Raw genomic sequence first — 21,674 nt, forward strand, 5'->3', positions numbered from 1 at the left:
GCGAACCTTGTAACCAAATAATCTCTTTAATAGCCTCCATAATTACCATTCACGCAGCCTCTGTGGTCGACAGTGCGACTGTAGACTATGATTCCCTGCTTCGTCCAACTTCATTAATTTTTTAAAAAAATTAAATTTATGAATTTTTATGCATGTTAAATTTTTGTTATAATAATTAACTACATTTACTAGGGCGGGTAGAATTCACTCATATTTCTTGGGTGGGCAATATAATATTACCATGAATTTTTGGTTCATCAGATCCTAATCCTCATGGAGAAAAAAATTCAGGAAAATCTTCTTGAAATGTGGTTATATCATAAAAAGAATGTGGTGGCGGGACAGACTATAAAATAAATAAGTAGTCTATCATTAAAGTCAGAGCTTCACAAGGGAAAATGCGTGCTCTGCACGATTTTAATTGCGCTAGGTTTCCCAAATTGCAGAGGATTAATTATTAATGCTATTGATAAAGAAGGGCAAGTAAAGTTGGAGGCAAACTCCTATTAGCTTGTTATTAAAGATTATTTTAGTCCTGTTAGGAATAAGAAACACACACACACACTATGTATATAATAATAAAATAAGAAGTATATATTCATATAGGTCCGAGTTTAATTAATTTGTCTCGTTTTATTATTATTCAGCAGCTATGGGCAGCAACTCAGAGCTTCACGTCGTTCTCACCACCATGCTTTCCTTAGATAGAAAGACAATGTATATGAAAGTAAGTAAATTAATTATCTTTTTCCTTTTTTATTAAAAAAAGAATTTAAAATTACTATTTGCATCTGCATATATGTGTGTATGCAGTTGATTTTGTTGGATTATTTTCCTGTGCTGTTGCTATTCTGTTGGTGGTTCGTCATGTATGGCGTCGACGCCCCTCTCATTACTTTGACAGCCGAAACATGCTCCATGGCACTAATATTGACAGTTTTGTTTGAGGTACGGTGGAGGTGTCTTTTCAAATATTTTAAAAAGGTACGTAAAAGATCTAATTATATATGGTAATTATTGAGGTTATGGTATGAGAAGGAGATTAATTTGGCAATGTTATTTCTTTTAATTTATTTAATTATGTTTTGTATATTGTGTTTCAGGAAAAAGATTTGAAGAATATCATTCAATTTACTGAAACCCTACAATATTGTCAGGTATATATATATATAATAAATAATAATCAGTGTATTCCTAAATTTTAAATTAGTAGATCAAAATACAATCTGAGACCCATAGATCGGAAATTTTTGATATAATGATAATGTATGTTGTTAGTTAATTGCATGTTGTTTAAAAAATAAATTAACCAATTGCAGTTAATGAACGAACGAAAGAAAGAATTAAAATTAATTAATTTTTGTTTTACAGATAATGTATGATCATCATCAGGCGCCACCAAAATCTTTCATGTTGTCATCCATTGTATTCCTAAATTTTGCGGGTGTTCTAAATGCGGCCGTCCTCTACATAGCACCACTGGGATTGTTTCTCGAACCGGACGGGGACGTCTTTTTCTATTTAATGGGCTTTGTTCTGTTCGGCTTCTCATGTCTCCAAATAAGTTTTATACAGCCGCTGCTACTAAATTGTGATGCTGATACCTTCAAGTTTATTAGAAGCCAAGCCCTCGTTTTTTCGGAAACCACAACTGCGGCTGCTACGACAGCAAAAGAACCACCTGAGAGCTCAGGCTCAGTCGAAATTGTGTAACTATCTTTTTTTTTTGTAAAAATAATTTAATTTTGTGTTATTTTGTTATTAGCTGTTACTCATTTGTAATTGTTTTCTTTTATTATATATATATATATATTATATTTATCTGCGTCATTCACCAATTTATGTTTTTTCCTTCATGAAATGCATGCCTTCACTTAAAAAATTTTAGTTATCGACTGTTTTCTTTGTTAAAATTTTAAAAATTAATGGATAACAATATATTCTGAAAACTGTAGCGAATAAATGGTAAAACCAGTTTTTTTTTTTTTTGGTAGAGAAAGTGCCAAAAATCGCCCTCAATAATCTGCAAATTGGATTGCACAAGAATTGTTTAAACTTTTACCGTTAACCTTAAGAGAATACGTTCTTTCAGCATGCATTGGCTTTGTAACACATAGTTATATGTTGAAAAATATCAAAAATTGAAAATACCATTGTACCCATCAAATGCAATAGATCTGTGTATCTATCATATTGCATGATCTTTTTTTACCTGGTTTCTAACCTTCACCAGTTTATACACTATCCAATATATCCATTCATTTTAGTGTAAAATTTGCATGTTTTCATCTAACATTTTTGAAATAGAATAATATGATATTAAATAAAAAATTCGTCGGGATACGTCTTGACCTACGTACTTTAGTGGTCTTTGCGTTTGTATAGTCAGAAAATTTTTTACCGTTACTTTTTCCATTCAATTTCGGATAATTATGTAACTAGTGAAATTGACCAGGAGAAGTGCTGTGAGAACCACTGAACCAGATTATGGAATACGTATTATTAAAAAGACCTGAAACTTCTTATGGGAAACTGAAGCATAATAAGTTTCGTCTTTTACTTTATTAATAATGTTATCAATTGTTAGGGGACAAAGTGGAAGGCCCAACGACAAAGTGCCACATGTTGGTACTAATTTTTTTTTTATTAAGAGGGGCTCTTAACAGAGCTAAGAAATAACAAGGCGGAGATAGACTACCCCATAAGTGTCTTGGGACATAAACTGGAGCACTTCTTTAGGAGTAGAGTTCAAAACATGAAGTCCTAGCGGGAAGGAACAAGCTAAAGTAGCTAAATTATCCGCGGCAAAATTAGCCTCCCTGTAAACATTAGTAATCTCCACCCGCCAGTTGCGTCTAAGGAGTTCTTGAATAGCACGAATGAGAGTAGAAAACTCATTGGGATTCACCATGTTATTCTTCACAAGTTGAGTAATGCAGCGACTATCAACCTCGACACAAAGCCAACGGATCCCTTTATTCCACGCAAGAATCAACTCTTGTTAAAGACCCCATAATTCCGCCATAGTCACTTAACAATTCCCTAGATTCATCCCAAAGCCAGCAACCCAATGTCCATTGTGGTCTCGAATCAGGCCCCCTAGCAGCTACACCATTCGCCTTGCAGGCACCATCTGAGTTCAACTTGCACCATGGCCAATTCGGAAGCGACCAACCAATCCATTTGTTTACTTTTCTATTTGTCAAGCTCAAAGAAGACCCTTGAAGCAAATTCACCTCCTCCGTGCGAGCCTTGACATCATTAACCATGGATAAACTATCCATAGCTAATCCATTCACCCAGAACTAGTTCCTCCAAAACCATAGTCTCCATATCGCTAAATTTTATAGTAAAAGAAAAGTCATCAAAAAGATATTGGCCTATGTTGGGCACCCCAGGTATTATGAAGAGTACCTATGGTACATTATGCAAGAGTAGAAAAGTCAAAAAAATATTTAGTGATTAAAGAGGCCTAATCTAAAAAAGATTGGTTAATATTTAGTGATTAAAGAGGCCTAATCTAAAAAAGATTGGTTGATCTCTGTCAAAAAATAAGGAATCAATGACGGAATATTGTGTTGAAAAAGAGGGGACAAGAACATGCCACACCTACAAATGGGCCAAAAAAGGTTGTTAACAGGATAGTTTGGATTACCTGTCCTCTCCTGCCACAACTGCAAATCCCCAACAGCCTCAGCAGAGGTACGCAGGACTAACCCTCTACACCCAACACGTGTATATGCCTCAAACTTGTTCTCCACGTATATTTTGAATTACCTGAATGGTTATGAAGGACAAAAATATCTTTGACTAGATAGTAAGAAATGCTAATAAGATAATGTCAGGTGGTATGGCAGGCAAGGCACTTCATAGAAAATACTTAGGTTTTATTTTATCAAAGTAAATAACACAAACACCATGAGGGCTAAGTTTTATTAAATCTCGGCCACCATTACTAATGTAAGCTCTCTAACCTGAGATAACTTAACTTTGACTTGAGCTTAAGATTATGGTCGCGGGGCCACCCAGTTTCCACCTCTGAACTTTTTCTCATTATATTGCAGGTCTAATGTGACTTGGCAAGCTCTTTGAGTCCAGATTCAAACCTCCCACCATTCCCATTTCTTTCACTATTCCTTCACACCATAACAACCAAAACAACATGTACACTACTACACCCTGACTAAGCTAGGTACCCTACATCCCAACAAAAATAAATTCATTGTTGTTAGTTAGATTTTGTAGTTTTCACTCACACACCCAAAATCTATTAAAAACAATTGGCACCGTCTGGATGGGGAGCACACAAAAAACCTCTACACGGTGATAAGTTTGTCAGCACATGTGCTCACACAACCATGGCACCTGATGTACCCACTAATAACATGATGCTGGATCATGATAGATTGGAAGATCACAATAATGATGAGAGGGCGAATCTATCAAGCAGTCAATTGGTGTTTACCCTGATAAAGAGCCCATTTCTCATAAGCACTTTTAGGATTTAGCCCACACGATCCATAGAATAGTAGGATCTCAAGTACCCAAACCAATTGCCTCCCCTGTGATTCGTGATATTCCTCTTCTGCGAGGCAAAAGCAGAGCATACTATGATCGAAAATGCCCCAGAGTAGTATACTGAAGCACGAACCACTGGGTACCCGTTCAACTGGCAATTCTTGAGAAGAATGCTCCATCACCTCTTGCGACTCCCGTAGTAGCCAGGGTACTAAGCACAAACAAAGGGTTCAAAAAGATCTCCGGGATAAGTTAAACACCAAATGAGCTTCCCAAAAGATAGTGGCATTCTCAAGAGCACCTAGGTTGCTCTGCAAGTTTATGGCAAAAATGGAGTTTTTTTAACCTCAAGCAAAACCTTTTTCTGAAAATCAAAATGTCATCAGTACTCCAGCACAAGTAACATATAATTCGCCATTCACCATTGAGATTCAAATAGTAACTCTCCAGGAAACATTTGCCATGCCTTAAATACCACAATATTCGGGTACCTCAGATTTCACAGAGCATGCCGAGCTATATCATGACCAAATGTTGATTAAGGGTGTGGACGATAATGCTATGTGTTGGATGTTCTCACATACTCTCACTGTTCCTGCTAAATCATGGTTATGGTCATTGAAGGTAGGTAATGTATCCTTTTTAGACCTGTTGATAATAGATTTTGATCACGAGTTTTGTTATGCTTTCTTTCAACTTGCTTTTGTTAAGCAAGGAGAATCAAAGTCTTTGGCTGATATGTAAACTGCTACTACTAAGAAGTGTTGCATACGAATGTGTTTGGCCACTAACAAACACTCACTAATTTTGAGAAGAGCTTGTGTTCAGGGAAACTATGGCAGTCGTTCTAAAAGCACCACTCCTTCTCATATGGGGAAGCTAGCTCGTGGGCCTTACAACAAATTAAAATAGATGAGAAGTGTCATTTAAAATGAGAGGAAGACAAAGCAAAAGCTGTAAAAAGTAAGGAGAAACATAAGAAAATAGAGGTACCCCCAATAAGGAAACTCCGAATACGTAGCCCACCCCATCTTACTTCCCATGATAGGGAATTCAGCGTACTTGGTGTACTCTTGGCACCACCGTTTGGTAAGTTGCCATCGTCAGAACAACGCGAACCGCCACAAAAACCCTGATATAATTCTTTTAATCTTTTGAATCAATATCCAGAATAGATCTTTTACCAAATCAGAGATACTGGCCTACTCTGTTTGCTAACTAATATCGAGATACCCAATATGAAGCATAGTTTGAAATACTGTAAATTCTATGAGAATTTCGGCCATAGCACATCGAGTTGTTGATCCTGAATTGGTACTTTAAGGAGTTTATGGGCAACACGTGACAAGCCAAGAAGTCTCTGAAGTAAGATAAGGGCAGATAAATCGCCGACTTTAGTTCTGAGCTCAAGGCACCCTAGGGATCCAAAAGTGGGGTTTACATTCGATTGATAGCGGATGAACCTACCCTAACTGGTGAATCTAGGAAGGCCATCAAGCGCTATAAGGAACACTGGAAAGCCATCAACTTAAGACCTGGAAAGAATATTTATATCACTGTTAATGTGACTAAAAAAATGGTGGAACTTAATTCTTCACAAGAACCACCTAAAGAGGAGAGCCTATTACAATAACCCAACCATCAAGATACTGGTGTCAGTGGTCAAGCTGCAGCAACTATGAAAAGGAATCAACCAATCAATGATGATACAGAAGTTGCAACGCCAGTGGTAACAAATTACAATAAACCAAATGAGCAGAGATTGGTGCCTCCTGAATCTATTTAGCAATTTAGACATCCACCTCATTTCCACAAAGATTCCAGAAGCAAAAACAAGACAAACAGTTTAGTAAATTCTTGGAAGTGCTGAAGCAATTACACATCAACATCCCTTTTATGGAAGAATTGAAGCAAATGCCTAATTATGTGAAATTTCTAAAAGCCATCTTAGAAAGAAAGAGAAGGTTATGAGAATTTGAAATTGTTGCTCTAACAAAGGAAAGCAGTCACATGCTCCAAACTAAGATTCCTAAAAAATTAAAGGATCCAGGAAGCTTCACAATACCATGTTTCATTGGAACTAGGTACAATGGCAGAACACTATGTGAATTGGGAGCCAGTAGTAATCTGATGCTATTATTTATATTTAAGCAGTTGGGAGTAGGAGAATGCAAGCCAACAACGGTCACTCTGCAATTAGCTGACAGATCTCATGCATATCCTGAAGGAAAGATTGAGGATGTACTAATGAAGGTTAACAAATTCATCTTTCTAGTGAACTTCATTGTTTTAGACTTAGAGGCTGATAAAGAAGTACCCATCATACTTAGAAGACCTTTCCTAACAACCGAGAAAACTCTTATAGATGTGCAGAAATGAGAGTTAACAATGAGGGTGAATAAATGACAAGTCACATTCAATGTATTAGAGGTTATGAAAAACCCTGATAAGGTAAAAGATTGCAATTTCCTGAGAGTTGTGGATTTTGTTGTCGCAGACAGAATTGACAAATGTTGCAGTAATGAGATCATCAAAGTTGCCAATTTTAAGAGCCTTGAAGAAGAAGATGTTACAGCAACCCAGATTGATTGGAGGGAAGGAAAGCAATCTAACAGACATAGCAGATTTGTTGAACATTTAAATCTTTCAGATAGGGAAGTAAAAGCACTTTTACCATCTATTGAATCACCTTTTATTCTCATATTAAAATTGTTACCCTCACATTTGAAATATGCTTATCGTGGTCAAAATAACACACTCCCTGTAATCATTTCATCTACTTTGGATGTAGGTCAATCCAATTTTAATTGTTTTTACAATTAATTTTTAATTTTCTAGCAGCTAGCCCAAAAGTTTCATATCCTTTTGGTGTTTGTATCCAATAACTCACACTCTCTCTAATCTTCCTAACCGCATTTTCTATAACTTTCAACCCATCCCATATAGCCAAGTTCAATATATGAGCAGTACATCCCATGTGAAAAAATTTACCATTAGAAATTAAGGTATCTGCATCCAACCTTAACAACAATTTCTCCACCATTGAGTCATTAGTGGTACAATTATCCAATGTCACTGAGGATAATTTTCTATTCACATTCCAATCCAATAGGCATTGTATTAACTCATTAGAAATGGCATCAGCAGTGTGAGGGCTTGGAACATAGATAAACCTATCAAATATTCAAAAGTTGGTATTAAATACACAAACTGAAAATATATTACAATTTAAACTAGAAAAAAATCTAATATAAGTAATAAAAAACTTAAAAGAAAAAAAGTAAATAAAAAAATTATAGACAAGTTACCTTAAGATTCGACTATACAATTTCCAGGAGTTGTCAATGAAATGGGCCGTCACAACCATATATCCCTTTTTCTAATTACTAGTTGTCCATAAATCTATAGTAATGGCCACTCTACCATGATTTTTCCCCAATAAATGCAAAGTCTTAACCTTTTCGATTTGATATAACTTCAAGATCTCCCTCTTCAAAGTGTTTTTGCTCATTGGCTTAACCATAGGGTTAGCATGTGCCATCATTTCTCGGAAGCCTATATATTCCATGAATCTAAGTGGAAGCTCATACATTATAACCATTCTTGCTATCAAACTCCGTAAAATATTTTGATCAAAGCTGCCATAACTATTGCCACAAGTTCCATCCTCTCTTTTAATCACTTTGAGACTTCCCTGAAGTGCTTCTTCTATTTTCGGTTTATTCTTCTTAAAACAAATTGCCACGTGTCTATTCAAAGTCGAAGTCCTTGATTGGTATTTTGCTTTTAAAATTGCACTACAATGCATGCACTTTGCCTTTTGTTCTCCATTAACCATTATTTTTGTAAAGTGCTCCTAAGCTTCAGAGACTTTCTTCTTTTTTCCAATTTCTTCCTTGCTCTTCTTATCATTCATGGTTGACATTGAAATTTCCTCAACCTCATTATTAGTTTTATTTTCGACATTATGAGATAAAACTAGAGCACTCAATGAATTGATTTCCACGTTCTCCGACATTGCACTACTTTGTTGTTACAATAGAAAAGAAATTAAGTAAACTGTCCAAAATAATAAATTTTAGAGTTTAGTAATTTTCTTTTAGGTCATGAAATTGAAGATTGATCAAAAGAGGAAAAAGCAAAAAAGGGCAGGGTAGTGGTTGCGTAAGGGGATTATAAATTACTATCAAATGACTCTGACCAATAACTCAATTTGAAAATTCTTTCTTTGCTTGTTCGTAATGATTCAAAGTTACTATCAAATTCAACAATTCATATCATAAAAAATCGGCTCATATTAGTATATCACCGTATTACTTATGTTTATTATTATAAAAATCAGCTCAAGCATACAATAACCAACCAAATCAGCATCTTAAAAAATACAAAGCATAAATAAAATAGTATAATACCAAATAATCAAAATAATTTCATCATTTTTTTAACTAAGTCGGAAAAATAAAAAGTAAAAAATCAATACCTAGGGCTGGTAGTGGTAGCTGTGATGGCGGTGATGGTGGTTGAGAAAGTGGCGCCGGAAGGAGCTGCACAAACGACTCATGTCACAGCTGCACTAGAGATAAACCAATTGAGCAAAGTCGCGTGCCAAGCCCGGTCAGCAAACGAGAAGAAATGATGCTAACGGGCAACGGTACCGACGATGACAATGGGTGGTGGCCGGTGGCAGCGTTGCTGCTTATGCCTTTCAAATTGCTTTCGTAGGGAATTAGGGATTTGGGCATTTCACATTTGCAATTTTGGGTTTTGATTTTTGCTTTTATGTTTTCTTTTCTTTTCTAAAAAAATTTATTAAGAAACCGGGTCTGGGTCTAGGTTTGGGTTCTGGATTTTTGGTACTGAACCCGGAACCGTGCCCGAAAACGTGTAGGTTTGAAATTCTCAAACACGGATCCGCTTTTTGAGTATATGTGGTTCGGGTTTTGCCCGGACTAGATTGGTTGAATCCGAGCTGGTTTTTTGACACCCCTCTACGGCAAAAGAACCAGCTGAGAGCTCAGGCTCAACCGAAATTAGGTCGCTTTGTAAATTATTTGTTTTTATTGTCCTGGAGCGATATTTATATATAAAAATTGAGGATCAAGTCGTCAGTTATGTCACTAACAATTGAAATCTTGTTATCGTATATACTCGCATGGTTATTGCATTTAATTATTTCAATTTCGGTATGTTTGTTTTAATTATTCCTAGGATTTTCATCTTATTGAAATCTCTCTCTCTCTCTCTCTCTCTATATATATATATATATAGTAGTTTTCTAATCCGGGATCTTAAAGTGTACGAAAAGTCATGGAAAATTTTAAAACCGCATGGTTTTAAAGGCTTAAAATTTAAACCACGCGGTTTTAAAGCTTTTCTGGACTTTCCTGCACTTTAAAATTCGGGACTGGAACATTTCTATATATATATAGATTTATATTAAGGATTTTTTTGTTGGTTAGGGTTTTTCAATTCTATTCCTAGTGTTTGTTTTAACCTAAATGCTATTCCCAAAATTTTATTATTGGTAGTTTTGATTGTGAACTGAAAAAGAATGCCTAATTCTTGACAAGCAAGCTTCGTTTAGTCAGAGTTGAGGCCCAACGGGCCAAAAAAGTACTCAAAATTGAAAATGACATATTTTCTTTAAATTTTTGAATTTCATCGCCCAAAAATTAGATTCTTTTTTATTATACATATTATAAAATGCATATTATAAAGTAAGTCCAGGTTGTAGCTACTGCACTGATGCTCTCATTGCATTTCTTGTGATATAAACCTTCATAAAGGCATAAAAATTGTTTTTTATTTCCTCTTTTAAGGAAATTTATCCATTAAAATTACGCGAATGCATCATGACTTGTATGTTATCTGAAATTATTTTTTTCAGTTTTTCGAACTATGTGGCCCCGATGAGCCATTGGATGTATCGAGGCATTTGGGGCTTTTCTGATGTGAGTACTTGTTTCTTTCTCATGGATGATATGCATATACGTTCCTTGACTTTTTAGCTCATGCGTCTCTTCGATAAATTTTTTTAATCTTTTATATTCCTATATCTCTAACTAGATCTAGCATTAATCTCTGAATTCTTATTTTTCTTAGCTAGGTTGATGCTTTTATTGGGAAAGTTTATTAACTCTAAGTCTCACTGCTGATCATTTTCGAATTCGTATTTCCTTTTAATAAGTATGACAAATATATTCTATTGGTTATTGTTAGTGAATAAAATATTACTAGCATAAATTAATGAAGTATAAGCCTAGCCTAGTGTGTTGAAGTGGCAACGTGTTGGACAATAAAAGAACATAAGTCTAATGTGCTGGAGAGTCAAGGCGTGGGGCATGTGTAACTTGTATTGACACCGGTAATAGATAAGCACAAAATTATCTATAAAAGGGGCAAGATTATGACAGTTAAAGGGGGCTAACACAGAGGCAACAAGGAAGCGGCAAGTGCCAATAACAGAGAACTTCAAAGAGGCTTTAAAGTCAAGCAACCAAGAAGAAAAAGAAGCAGCCAAGAAGATATAAAGAAACCAAAGATCATAAGCTGAAACAGAGAGTGGTAGCAGTAGCAATCACAAAGAACAGCAGCTTCTTTGTTTGTAACAACAGTTATAATAGCAAGTCTACACAAAAAAAAAAATGTAAGAAGACTTGGCTGTACATTGACGTTTGACGACACCTTGCCGTTGCTTCCCCAGCATTTGTGATTTCCAAATCTTCAAAAACCCAATAATCCAATTACCCAATTCCAAGGGATTTTAAAAATTATCCATTAAAAGAAAAAAAATTCCTGAAATTAAATGGGGACTCCGCAATTCCCAGATCTCGGAAAATATTGCAGCCTTCCCGGTTGCAAGCAAATCGATTTCTTGCCTTTCACTTGTGATTGCTGCCCCAAGGTGTTCGTCTGAGACCAGATAAGAATCCACACATCACTTGGAAGAATCACGTTAAAGTTTATTGCCACCTATCAAACTATGATAAATTTACTAAGAAGAATAAATGCCCGTTCGTGGTTGTAAAGAGATTCAATTATTCTCCAACACGATCAAGTGTCGGGATTGCACTCTGACCATTGTTTGAAGCACCGGCTTGGACCTGACAGAGTTGTCTGGGCCCCGAGAAAGTTGACCTGGTTTTTTCGTTTATGAATCTTTTAAAATAGTAGAAAAGAAGAGCCAAAACCTAAACAGTCTCCGGCCGCATCTTTGTTAGGAAATTGGTGGTGAAGCAGATATGCAACTAAAGTAAAATTGTAAGAAAATAAAGAACAAGTGTAAAAGAGGACACTAGAAATTACGTGGTTCGGCTTTTAGCCTACGTCCACGGGCGAAGACAGAAGGAAATATTTTACTAGTGAAAAGGAGTTACAAGTATTGTAGTATTTTAGCTCACTTCCCAAAACCCCAATACACCCAAACTCTCTAAATCACTGTAACAAGAGCTTATTAATCCAAGCCCACAAAAACTCTCTCAACTCTTATTGTCTCGATGAAAATGGAATTGAATGCCAAAGCTCTTCATTTGCACTTCTATTTATAGCAAAATGATGGCCAAGAAAATCAAAAACGCGTTCCTCTTTTTCAAAGCCGTGTGCTTCTTTCTTCTACTTCTTTTTCTTCTTTCTCTTTCTTTTCTCTCTTTGGTCTACTGTAAAAAACGTGTGCCCCCAGGCTTTTGAATTCAAACCATCTAGAAGCACAGCTTCTAGATGCTGCAATATTTTCACATTCTCCCACTTGGAGATTAGATTGAAAATCAATCAATCTCCACACCATCCTTTCTGCTTCGCCATAATCATGTTGCATACGTTTCTGTTAGGCCACAAGAGGATCTACTCCAGATAAACTTGTCAGTATTTATCGGCTTGGTCAAAACATCTGCTAGGTTCTCCTTCGTATGGATTTTCTGTAAATCCACATTTCCGTCTTCCACTACTTCTCGAACGAAGTGATACTGAACTCCTATGTGCTTTGTCCTGGAATGAAAGGCTGGATTCCTTACAATATGCAAGTCACTCTAACTGTCACAAAACACAAGAATTTTCTGTTGTTTGTGCCCAAGCTCCTCCAATAACCTTTGTATCCATATAGCTTCCTTGCAAGCTTGTGTAGCTGCCATGTACTCTGCTTCTGTTGTAGATAAAGTCACAACGGTCTGCAGTTTTGAAACCCAGCTTACAGCTGCTCCTGCAAGTGTAAACACATAACCAATAGTAGATTTCCTTTTATTAAGGTCTCCTGTAAAATCTGAATCCACATAGCCCCTGACAGTAAACTCTGATCCTCCATAACATAATGCAACATCTGAGGTTCCTCTGATGTACCTCAGAATCCTCTTCACAGCTATCCAATGCTCTCCACCAGGATTCGCCATGTATCGACTTACTGCTCCCACTGCTTGTGCAATGTCGGTTCTTGTTCATAACATAGCGAACATTAAACTTCCTACTGCTGATGCATACGGTACTCGAGACATCTCCTTCCTCACCACTTCATTGCTAGGACACATACTTGAGGATAATTTAAAATTAACAGGAAGTGGGGTAGAAATTGACTTACAATGTTGCATGTTGAAGCGTCGCAAGATTTTCTTCAAGTAATTCTTCTGCGAAAGCCAAATCTTCCTGTTATTTCTGTCTCGGTGAATTTGCATCCCTAGAATCTTGTTTGCTAGTCCCAAGTCCTTCATTTCAAACTCCCTAGCCAACTGTGCCTTCAATTCTTGGATTCGATCTTTGTTGGGGCCTGCTACCAACATGTCATCCACATACAACAACAAAATAATGAAATCATTATCTTCAAACCTTTTGTAATATGCAAAATGGTCTGAATTGTGTATGTTGTATCCAAGGCTCATAATGAAGGAATCAAATCTCTTATACAACACCTCGGCGCCTGTTTGAGACCGTATAGAGATTTGTTCAACCTGCAAACCAAGTTCTCTTTTTCTGTTTCTGCAAAACCTTCTGGTTGGAGCATATATATTTCTTCTTCAAGTTCTCCATGAAGAAATGCAGTTTTCACATCTAACTGCTTTAAATGTAGGTCAAATGTAGCACACATTGCCAAGACTACTCTGACTGTTGTGAGTCGAACTACCGGAGAAAATATCTCGTTGAAGTCAATATCTTCTTTCTGAGCATATCCTTTCACCACCAATCTTGCAAGATACCGCTCCACTTGGTCATTGCCATCACGTTTGATCTTATAGACCCATTTGTTTCTAATGGCTTTTCTTCCACATGGTAGTGATACAAGTTCCCATGTCTTATTCTTGTGCAGAGCTTCAATTTCTTCCTGCATTGCTGTCATCCACAAAGCAACGTCTGAGCTGTTTAAAGCTTCATGGAAAGTTGAAGGCTCTCTATCCTCTATTAGAAGACAGTACGTAACGTTGATCTCTGTCACATACTCCGAGTGCCACGTTGGCGGTCGTCTCTCACGAGTTGACCGACGAACTTCTGGAGCCCCGGACTCGACTGGTTCTTGTTCCTCGTGCTCTGGTGCTGCTTCAGAAGAATCTGAATCTTCTGGATTATTTTCCACATATACCGGTACAGTCTCTGACTTTTCTTTTACAGTGCTATCATCCTCATCTTTCCTCTGCAGTTGATCTTCTAAAAAGATAACATCTCTGCTGATGACGATCTTGTGGGCAGTGGGGTCCCACAGACGATACCCCTTTACTCCATCAGCATACCCCAAGAAGATACATCTTCTAGATTTTGGATCCAGCTTTGTTCTTTCTTGGGCGTTGTACATCACGTACACATGACATCCAAATGCATGTAGGTAGGAATAATCAACTGGCTTTCCAGTCCACATCTCTATCGCCGTCTTCAACCCAATAGCTGTAGATGGCAACCGATTTACTATATAACAGGCAGTTTTGTATGCTTCTGCCCAAAATGAATTGGGTAGACCAGCAGTCCTCAACATAGCTCTTATTCTTTCTGTAAGAGTTCTGTTCATCCGCTCTATCACTCCATTTTGTTGAGGAGTGTATGCCACCGTGAACTGCCTCTGAATAACTTCTTGCTTACAGAAAGCAAGAAACTCGCCATCTATATACTCTCCACCATTATCCGTCCTTAAGCACTTGATCTTTTTGCCAGATTCAAGTTCCACCCGCAGTTTGTATTCTTTAAACACCGGAAATACATCTGACTTTTTCTTAATTGGATACACCCAACATCTTCTGGAATAATCATCAATAAAAGTCACCATGTACTTGGCACCTCCCATAAATATATCAGGTGATTCCCAAACATCAGAATGAATCAAGTCTAGAATGCATTTACTTCTAATAATAGATCTACTAAACTTTAATCTATGCTACTTACTAATAACACAATGCTCGCAAAATGGTAAACTTACCGATTTGAGCCCCGGAAGCAATTTTCGCTCAGAGAGAATCTTCAAACCTTGTTCCGACATGTGGCCAAGTTTGAGATGCCACATCATCGTTGACTCTTCTCAAATGCGACACACGCATCAGTCTCCCGTAGTGTTTCTCCTTTAAGCATGAATAGATTAGCACCGATCTTTTCTGCCTTCATCAATACAAGTGCGCTTGTAACGATCTTCATAATTCCATTCTCCACATGAGTTTTGTACCCATGACTATCCATTTGCCCCACAGACAATAGATTTTTCTTCAGGCCATTGATATGTCGTACCTCCCCAATTGTGTGAATTGTACCATCAAACATTTTTATTTTGATAGTACCAATACCAGCGATCTCCAAGGCATGATCATTACCCATATATACAGATCCTCTTGAGATAGGTTCATATGTGTGGAACCATTCTCTCCGAGAGGTCATGTGCCAGGTAGCTCCTGAGTCTATAAGCCAGACATCAGATAGTCGTTTTCTGCCTTCTGAAATAATTGTTGCCTCACTGTAAAGAATTTCACCATCATCTGAGGTACTTGCTACACAACCCTGAGCATTTGATGACTCAGGTTCTTTGCCCTCTTTTCTCTTCTGGTTACTCCAACACTCTTTCTTGACGTGCCCTTTCTTGCCACAGTTGTAGCATTTCACATTCTTCTTACTTCTGGATTTTGATCTACCATGATTTTGACTCCCACTGGGGCCACGTTCCGTTGATCTCCCTCTCGTCACCGATAGCGCCTCCGCTTGCTGCGAACTTGCTTGTCTGTTTTCCTTATTTTTCCCCTTGCTCTCCTCATTTAATACGGAGGCTGCAACATCGTCAAAAACTAGACTGTCCACTGGATTATTGTTCGTCAGGCTGATGATTAGTTAATCATACGAATCTGGTAGACTTTGAAGTAGAAGCTCTACACGTTCATTTTCCTCTATATTATGACCCAACATTGTGAGTTGTGAAAATAGAGTCTTCAAGGTGTTGATGTGGTCGGTCACCATTGTAAATTCCGCCATTCGAAGAGTATAGAGTTTTCTCTTCAAGAAGATTTTGTTATGTAGCGACTTGGCCTCGTACAATTTTGTGAGAGTATCCCATATTTCCTTCGCTGTGTTTTTCTCTGCCCCACTAGATAATACTCCATCTGCAAGTGCCAAGTGTAGATCAGAAATAGCGTTGCCATCTACCTCGTTCCACTTGTCATCAGTTATCTCCATGGGCCTTTCTCCAATTACTGCCAAGCAATTATTTTTCCTCAATACAGCTTTCATCTTCATTTTCCACAACGAAAAATTATTTCTGTTAAATTTCTCAATTTCATACTTTGCCGCCATTTTGTTGATAAATATCGCACACAAGCTAGTGTACCACCTTAAATAGTTGTGAGTATGTGTGAGAATGTACACCAGGAAAGTTCCCAGGAAAGACTGGAGGGGTCACAATGGTCCCACTTAAAATCCAGACTCCTTAAGCTCTTATCGCATTTGTGACAGAACTTTCTTAGACATGTACAAAAAACCACACAGTTGTTTTACTCACACCACTATTCCCTACTTTGCACTGCCAAATTCTTAGGTCGCTCCCACCGTTTCTTGTGAACAGTACCGTATACGTGAATAGTACCATATACGCAAACAGTACCACTCCCACCGTTTCATATGAATAGTACCGTATAAGTAAATAGTAACGTATACGTGAACAGTGTCGTATACATCAGTACCCCTTACGTGAATAGTACCTGACTCCAAAAATACAACCAATAGCTCTGATACCACTGTTAGGAAATTGGTGGTGAAGTAGACACGCAGCTAAAGTAAAATTGTAAGAAAATAAAGAACAAGTGTAAAAGAGGACACTAGAAATTACGTGGTTCGGCTTTTAGCCTACGTCCACGGGCGAAGACAGAAGGAAATATTTTACTAGTGAAAAGGAGTTACAAGTATTGTAGTATTTTAGCTCACTTCCCAAAACCCCAATACACCCAAACTCTCTAAATCACTGTAACAAGAGCTTATTATTCCAAGCCCACAAAAACTCTCTCAACTCTTATTCTCTCGATGAAAATGGAATTGAATGCCAGAGCTCTTCATTTGCACTTCTATTTGTAGCAAAATGATGGCCAAGAAAATCAAAAACGCGTTCCTCTTTTTCAAAGTCGTGTGCTTCTTTCTTCTTCTTCTTTTTCTTCTTTCTCTTTCTTTTCTCTCTTTGGTCTGCTGTTAAAAACGTGTGCCCCCAGGCTTTTAAATTCAAACCATCTAGAAGCTGCTGCAATATTTTCACAATCTTCACCCAAGTGGACCTCAAGCTTTCGTACTGCAGCTTCAAGCTTCCAAGCATCGGCTAAAGCAGGCATGTCGAAATTGAGTAATAGAAGCGGCAGCAGTGGCATTGGCGGAACAGAGTTGTGTCCTTAGTGTGGGGCAAGGTTTCCTCTGTCACAACTCTAAAGAAAATGTTCGGAAAATTCATGATAGGAGTGGCAATCAAGCTCGCCAAAGGTGACAGTAGATGTATGTCCCAAGCGCAGCCGAGGATTTCATGATCCAGTGACCCTTGTGGAGCACGTTGAGAAGGACCATCGTGGTACTTCAATAGCTTAGAGAGATTTGATGGTCAAAACAACGGTTCATACGCAGAAGAAGTTTACAATTCTAAGACACTGTGCTTTCATTGATTTAATGCCTGTAAAACCGCAAACAAAATTTAGTAGTGTTTTGATTGAACATATGGTACAGGATTTTTTTACCCCCTGGATTGGTCTTGCTGCCAGTCAAATTAGTATAACTTTTTTTCAAAATAAATTCTTTTGGTTATAATCCTTTGTTAGGTAATGTTATGCTAATTAATTGTTAATTAAAGTGATATTCAAGTTTATTTAACCCTAGTCATATTAGGAACATTGTTTTATATTAAGTCATATTAAATTAATTCCTTATTGTCAAATGGTTGAAGCTAGTGTGTGTACATATATATATGTCTCAATTGTAAGACTAATATCATTAAAAAATAAAATAAATAAAAAATTTTCATCTTCTTTATAAGTGCTTCTTTTTTTCTTTATTTTTTTGGTTTGTTTGTTCCTTGACATAACTAATTCAAGTAACCAACATAAAGTGGTATTAGAGCTTGAAGATCAAAGGGGGCTATACCAAAAAAGAAAAATTGAAAAGAAAATCTGTTATTGAAGTAAAACATAGCAAAACAAAATATGAGTGCACCAAGTACACTAATTCGACAACAATCATACGTGCCACTCTTTGAGGGTGAAAACTATGATTTTTGGTGTGTAAGGATGAGAACTCTTCTCATCTCTCTTGATTTAAGGGACTTGGTAGAGGAAGGATTTGGAGAACTCAAATCAACAGAAAATTTGTTACGGGCGCAAAAAAAAATTATTGAAAGAAAAGTAATAAAGAAATACTAGTGCTCTTGGGAAAATTCAATAAGGAGTGTCCAAATCAATTTTTCCAAGAATTATTGGCGCAACAAAAGCAAAGGAGGCATGGCATATTCTTCATAATGAATTCAAAGGGAGCTCAAAGATGAGAATCTCTAAACTTCACGATCTCAAAAGAGATTTTGAAAATGTCAATTTAAAGGAGAATGAAACCATGCAAGAATTTTTAGATAGATTACAGAACTTGTGAATCAAATGAAAATATATGATGATAATGAAATTGAAGATAAAAAAAAAAGTTGAAAAGACGATGATTAGTTTGCCTAAAAAATTGGATTCTATTGTTTCTGTTATAGAAGAGACAAAAGATCTTTCTACAATGACAATTTAAGAATTGATGAGTTCTTTAAAATATTTTTAGCGAAGATTATTGGGACACTACGGAAAAATTGTTAGACTGCATTTCAATCTAATCTTAATTTTAATCAAGCAATTCTTCGAGAGGTGATATATAATGAAGAAGAAGGGGGAGAGGAAGAGGACAATCTAATTATGATAGAAAATCACAAGATGAAGAAGTGTCACAAACACAACAGTGATGCAATATTTGCAAAAAGAGCATTCATCTGGAACAAGATTGTTGGTTCAAAGGCAAACCTCAATGTCATACCTGCAAAAGTTTTTTTATAGAAATAAAAACAATCAGCACATAGGTTTGGCGAAAGACTAAAAAGGAGATCAGATTTTTTTTTGGGGTTTTCCAAGTGGCTCTGAAAATAAAATTATGTTTCATTTCTTAATAGTGCACTAGTAGGAAAATGACCTTTGCTGATACTAAGCTTCTGATAATAAATTAAAAAGTATCAGTATTTGGTAATTGAAGTCATTTTAGCATGTTTAACATATGAGTATCAGCGATTGTTGATACCTTAGTATCATAACATTGTATTGATACTAAGGAACATATATTTGATTTTTGTTTAATTTTTTATTATTTTCATAATGCTAAACGTCAACGTTTTTATTTTATTTTACTTAAGCTAAATGGCAGCGTTTATTGTTTCTAATAATACAAAGGGATTTTTTGTTTCCCTCCAGCTTCAGAAAACCTAGACACTTAATCAAAACAAACACGAAGGCAAGAGTCAGAACAAAGCAAAACAAAATTAAAAGCACAACGAAGCAAAACAAAATTAAAAGCACAACGAAGCAAAACCACAGCATGAAGTAAGCAAATTGAGCTGATAAAAAAAGGTGACATGCACAAGAAAACCTTGAAGATCGAAGACTATAAAGCCCACATAACGAAAGAAGAGAACCAAAATTATTGAAGCAAAAAAGAAAGATCTAAGAAAGTAAGAGCAAATAAAAAGTTGTAATTAGGTCAGAACACCCTTGCTTTATATCGAATTTTGTACTTTCCTCTAATTTTTTGTAAAGCCCTAATTGTCAATTTGTTTTAGATTTTTCTGTTTCTTGACTTGATTTTACTTTAGATAAGCTTGCATGCATGAATCATTTGTTTATTTACTTTTTGACGGGCAGTAACACATGAATCGATGATTTGCAAATATAACTAAGAAAATTCCACTGGTTGTTTATAAAATATGATTAGGAAGATGTCCTATTTGTTTATAGTTTTGATTTTAGGAATTGATGATTTAAAGTATTTAAAAATTATGTATTTGTCTTTTTTTGTTATATAGTAGCACACGGTCGGACATGTTGCATAATTTAATTTTTTTTTGGCATGGAAATTCCTTAATTTTGTCAAAATCTTATCCTTATGGCAACAAATTTTTAATTATTTCATGACAAGTTGACCTTAATTATTAAAAATATTTATCATTAGGATGTGCTTTTGTGTGTGTCTTTATATTTCGGCTTTTAGTAAATAAATAATTTTTTAAATGAGGTAATTGTGTTTATTTGTTGTTTTGCAAGATGTTATTAAAGTAATTGTATTATATTTTTATTTTGTGATTTATTAAGTTAGGTTTTGTAGTAATAAAAGTATTAATACTGTTATAAATTGAATGCGGTCAGCATGCTTTTTTATTTATTTGATTTAATTACTGCTATGGTTAAAAGTTTTGTTGAGTGGGACGAGAAGGTGTTTGATTGATTCAGGTACGAACATGTAGTCATTTCAATTGTAATCGTGTGGCTTTCTAACATGTTGCTTCAACTGTAATGGTTCTTTGAATGCAAATGTGTTGTTTGGTCTGTTATTATTTTATTTTGTGAGAACTACATGCACGACTGCTTTTATAATTCGGTTTATATTAGGAATGGTGTATAATGCTAACATTCCTTTGTTTATTTTCTTATATGTTTACATTTATGTAAGTGTAGTTTGTGGGTATGTCACCTGGAAATATAACCTCCAAAGTCATAGGCCACAACACCATATATTAGATTGCTTCTAGTCTCTTTTGTTAGTTGTATAATTAATAGGATTTTGTTGTTAATATGAATTTGTTGTGTTAACATGAATTTATTATTATTATTTTGAATTGTATTCGTACAAGTAAAACATTTAAAACTTGAATTAACATGTATAATTCTATTAACATGTATTATTCTTGATATGGATAAATCTTGGACATGGTCTGCTAGTCGATTGTCCAGAAATAGAAAAAGAAATAGAAGAGTTCTTGAAATTTTGCTATGGTTAATTCTAAAAATCATAGGTTACTTAGATATCATTGTACTGATTGTTGCAACACAGAGTTTTATGCTCCTGAACATATAAGCGATCATTTGTTCACATACAGGTTTCTGCCATCATACGTAGTTTAGGATAGGCATGGAGAGGCTGAGCAAAAAACAGCCTCCACAAGTTGCCATAACTATTCCCAGAGTCATCAATTTAGATTCCAATGTCAAAGTAATATTGAGGACATGATCCATGATGTTTACGAACAATGTGATAATAATCTTAAGAGTTTTAGGGATATACTTGAGGATGTTGAGAAGCCCTTGTATGTAGGTTCAAAATATTCTAGGTTGTCCGGGTTAATAAAATTGAATAATGTGAAAGGCAAGTATGGGTTATCTGATTAATACATCATAGTTTAGTTAGAAGTTCTTTCTGACATGTTTCTAGAAAATAACATCATTCCTGAGTCAACGTATAAGACAAAAAAAGTAATGAAAGTGTTGGATTAGATTATGCAAAAATACATGCTTGTAAGAATTATTATTCTACATTTTCTACCCAAAAGAGTATGCAAATTTGAACACATGCCCTACTTATGGGGAGTCTAAGGGAAAAAAGTGTCAAAACAAGTAGTAAACAAGTGCCTACAAAGGTGTTGTGATACTTTCCTCTTATTTATAGGTTCAAATGTA

General features: G+C 36.0%; 1 protein-coding gene across 2 annotated transcripts in view; it reads left to right on the forward strand.

The window, feature by feature from the left end:
• The first annotated feature begins 623 nt into the window (after window positions 1-623).
• Window positions 624-21,674, forward strand: part of LOC112497538 (uncharacterized) — a 70,374-nt gene continuing 49,323 nt past the window's right edge. The window contains exons 1-4 of one of the 2 annotated variants that reach the window (XM_025096003.2): window positions 624-727; window positions 814-984; window positions 1,104-1,157; window positions 1,372-1,775. In XM_025096003.2, the coding sequence (XP_024951771.2) occupies window positions 653-727; window positions 814-984; window positions 1,104-1,157; window positions 1,372-1,713 (642 nt within the window). In that variant the 5' untranslated portion in view covers window positions 624-652 and the 3' untranslated portion in view covers window positions 1,714-1,775. Of the gene's footprint in view, window positions 728-813; window positions 985-1,103; window positions 1,158-1,371; window positions 1,776-21,674 lie in introns of those variants that run through there. The other variant, XM_052440694.1, reaches the window with a different exon arrangement.

Source organism: Citrus sinensis, chromosome 5 (assembly GCF_022201045.2).
Source record: "Citrus sinensis cultivar Valencia sweet orange chromosome 5, DVS_A1.0, whole genome shotgun sequence".
NCBI classification, from domain to species: Eukaryota; Viridiplantae; Streptophyta; class Magnoliopsida; order Sapindales; family Rutaceae; genus Citrus; species Citrus sinensis.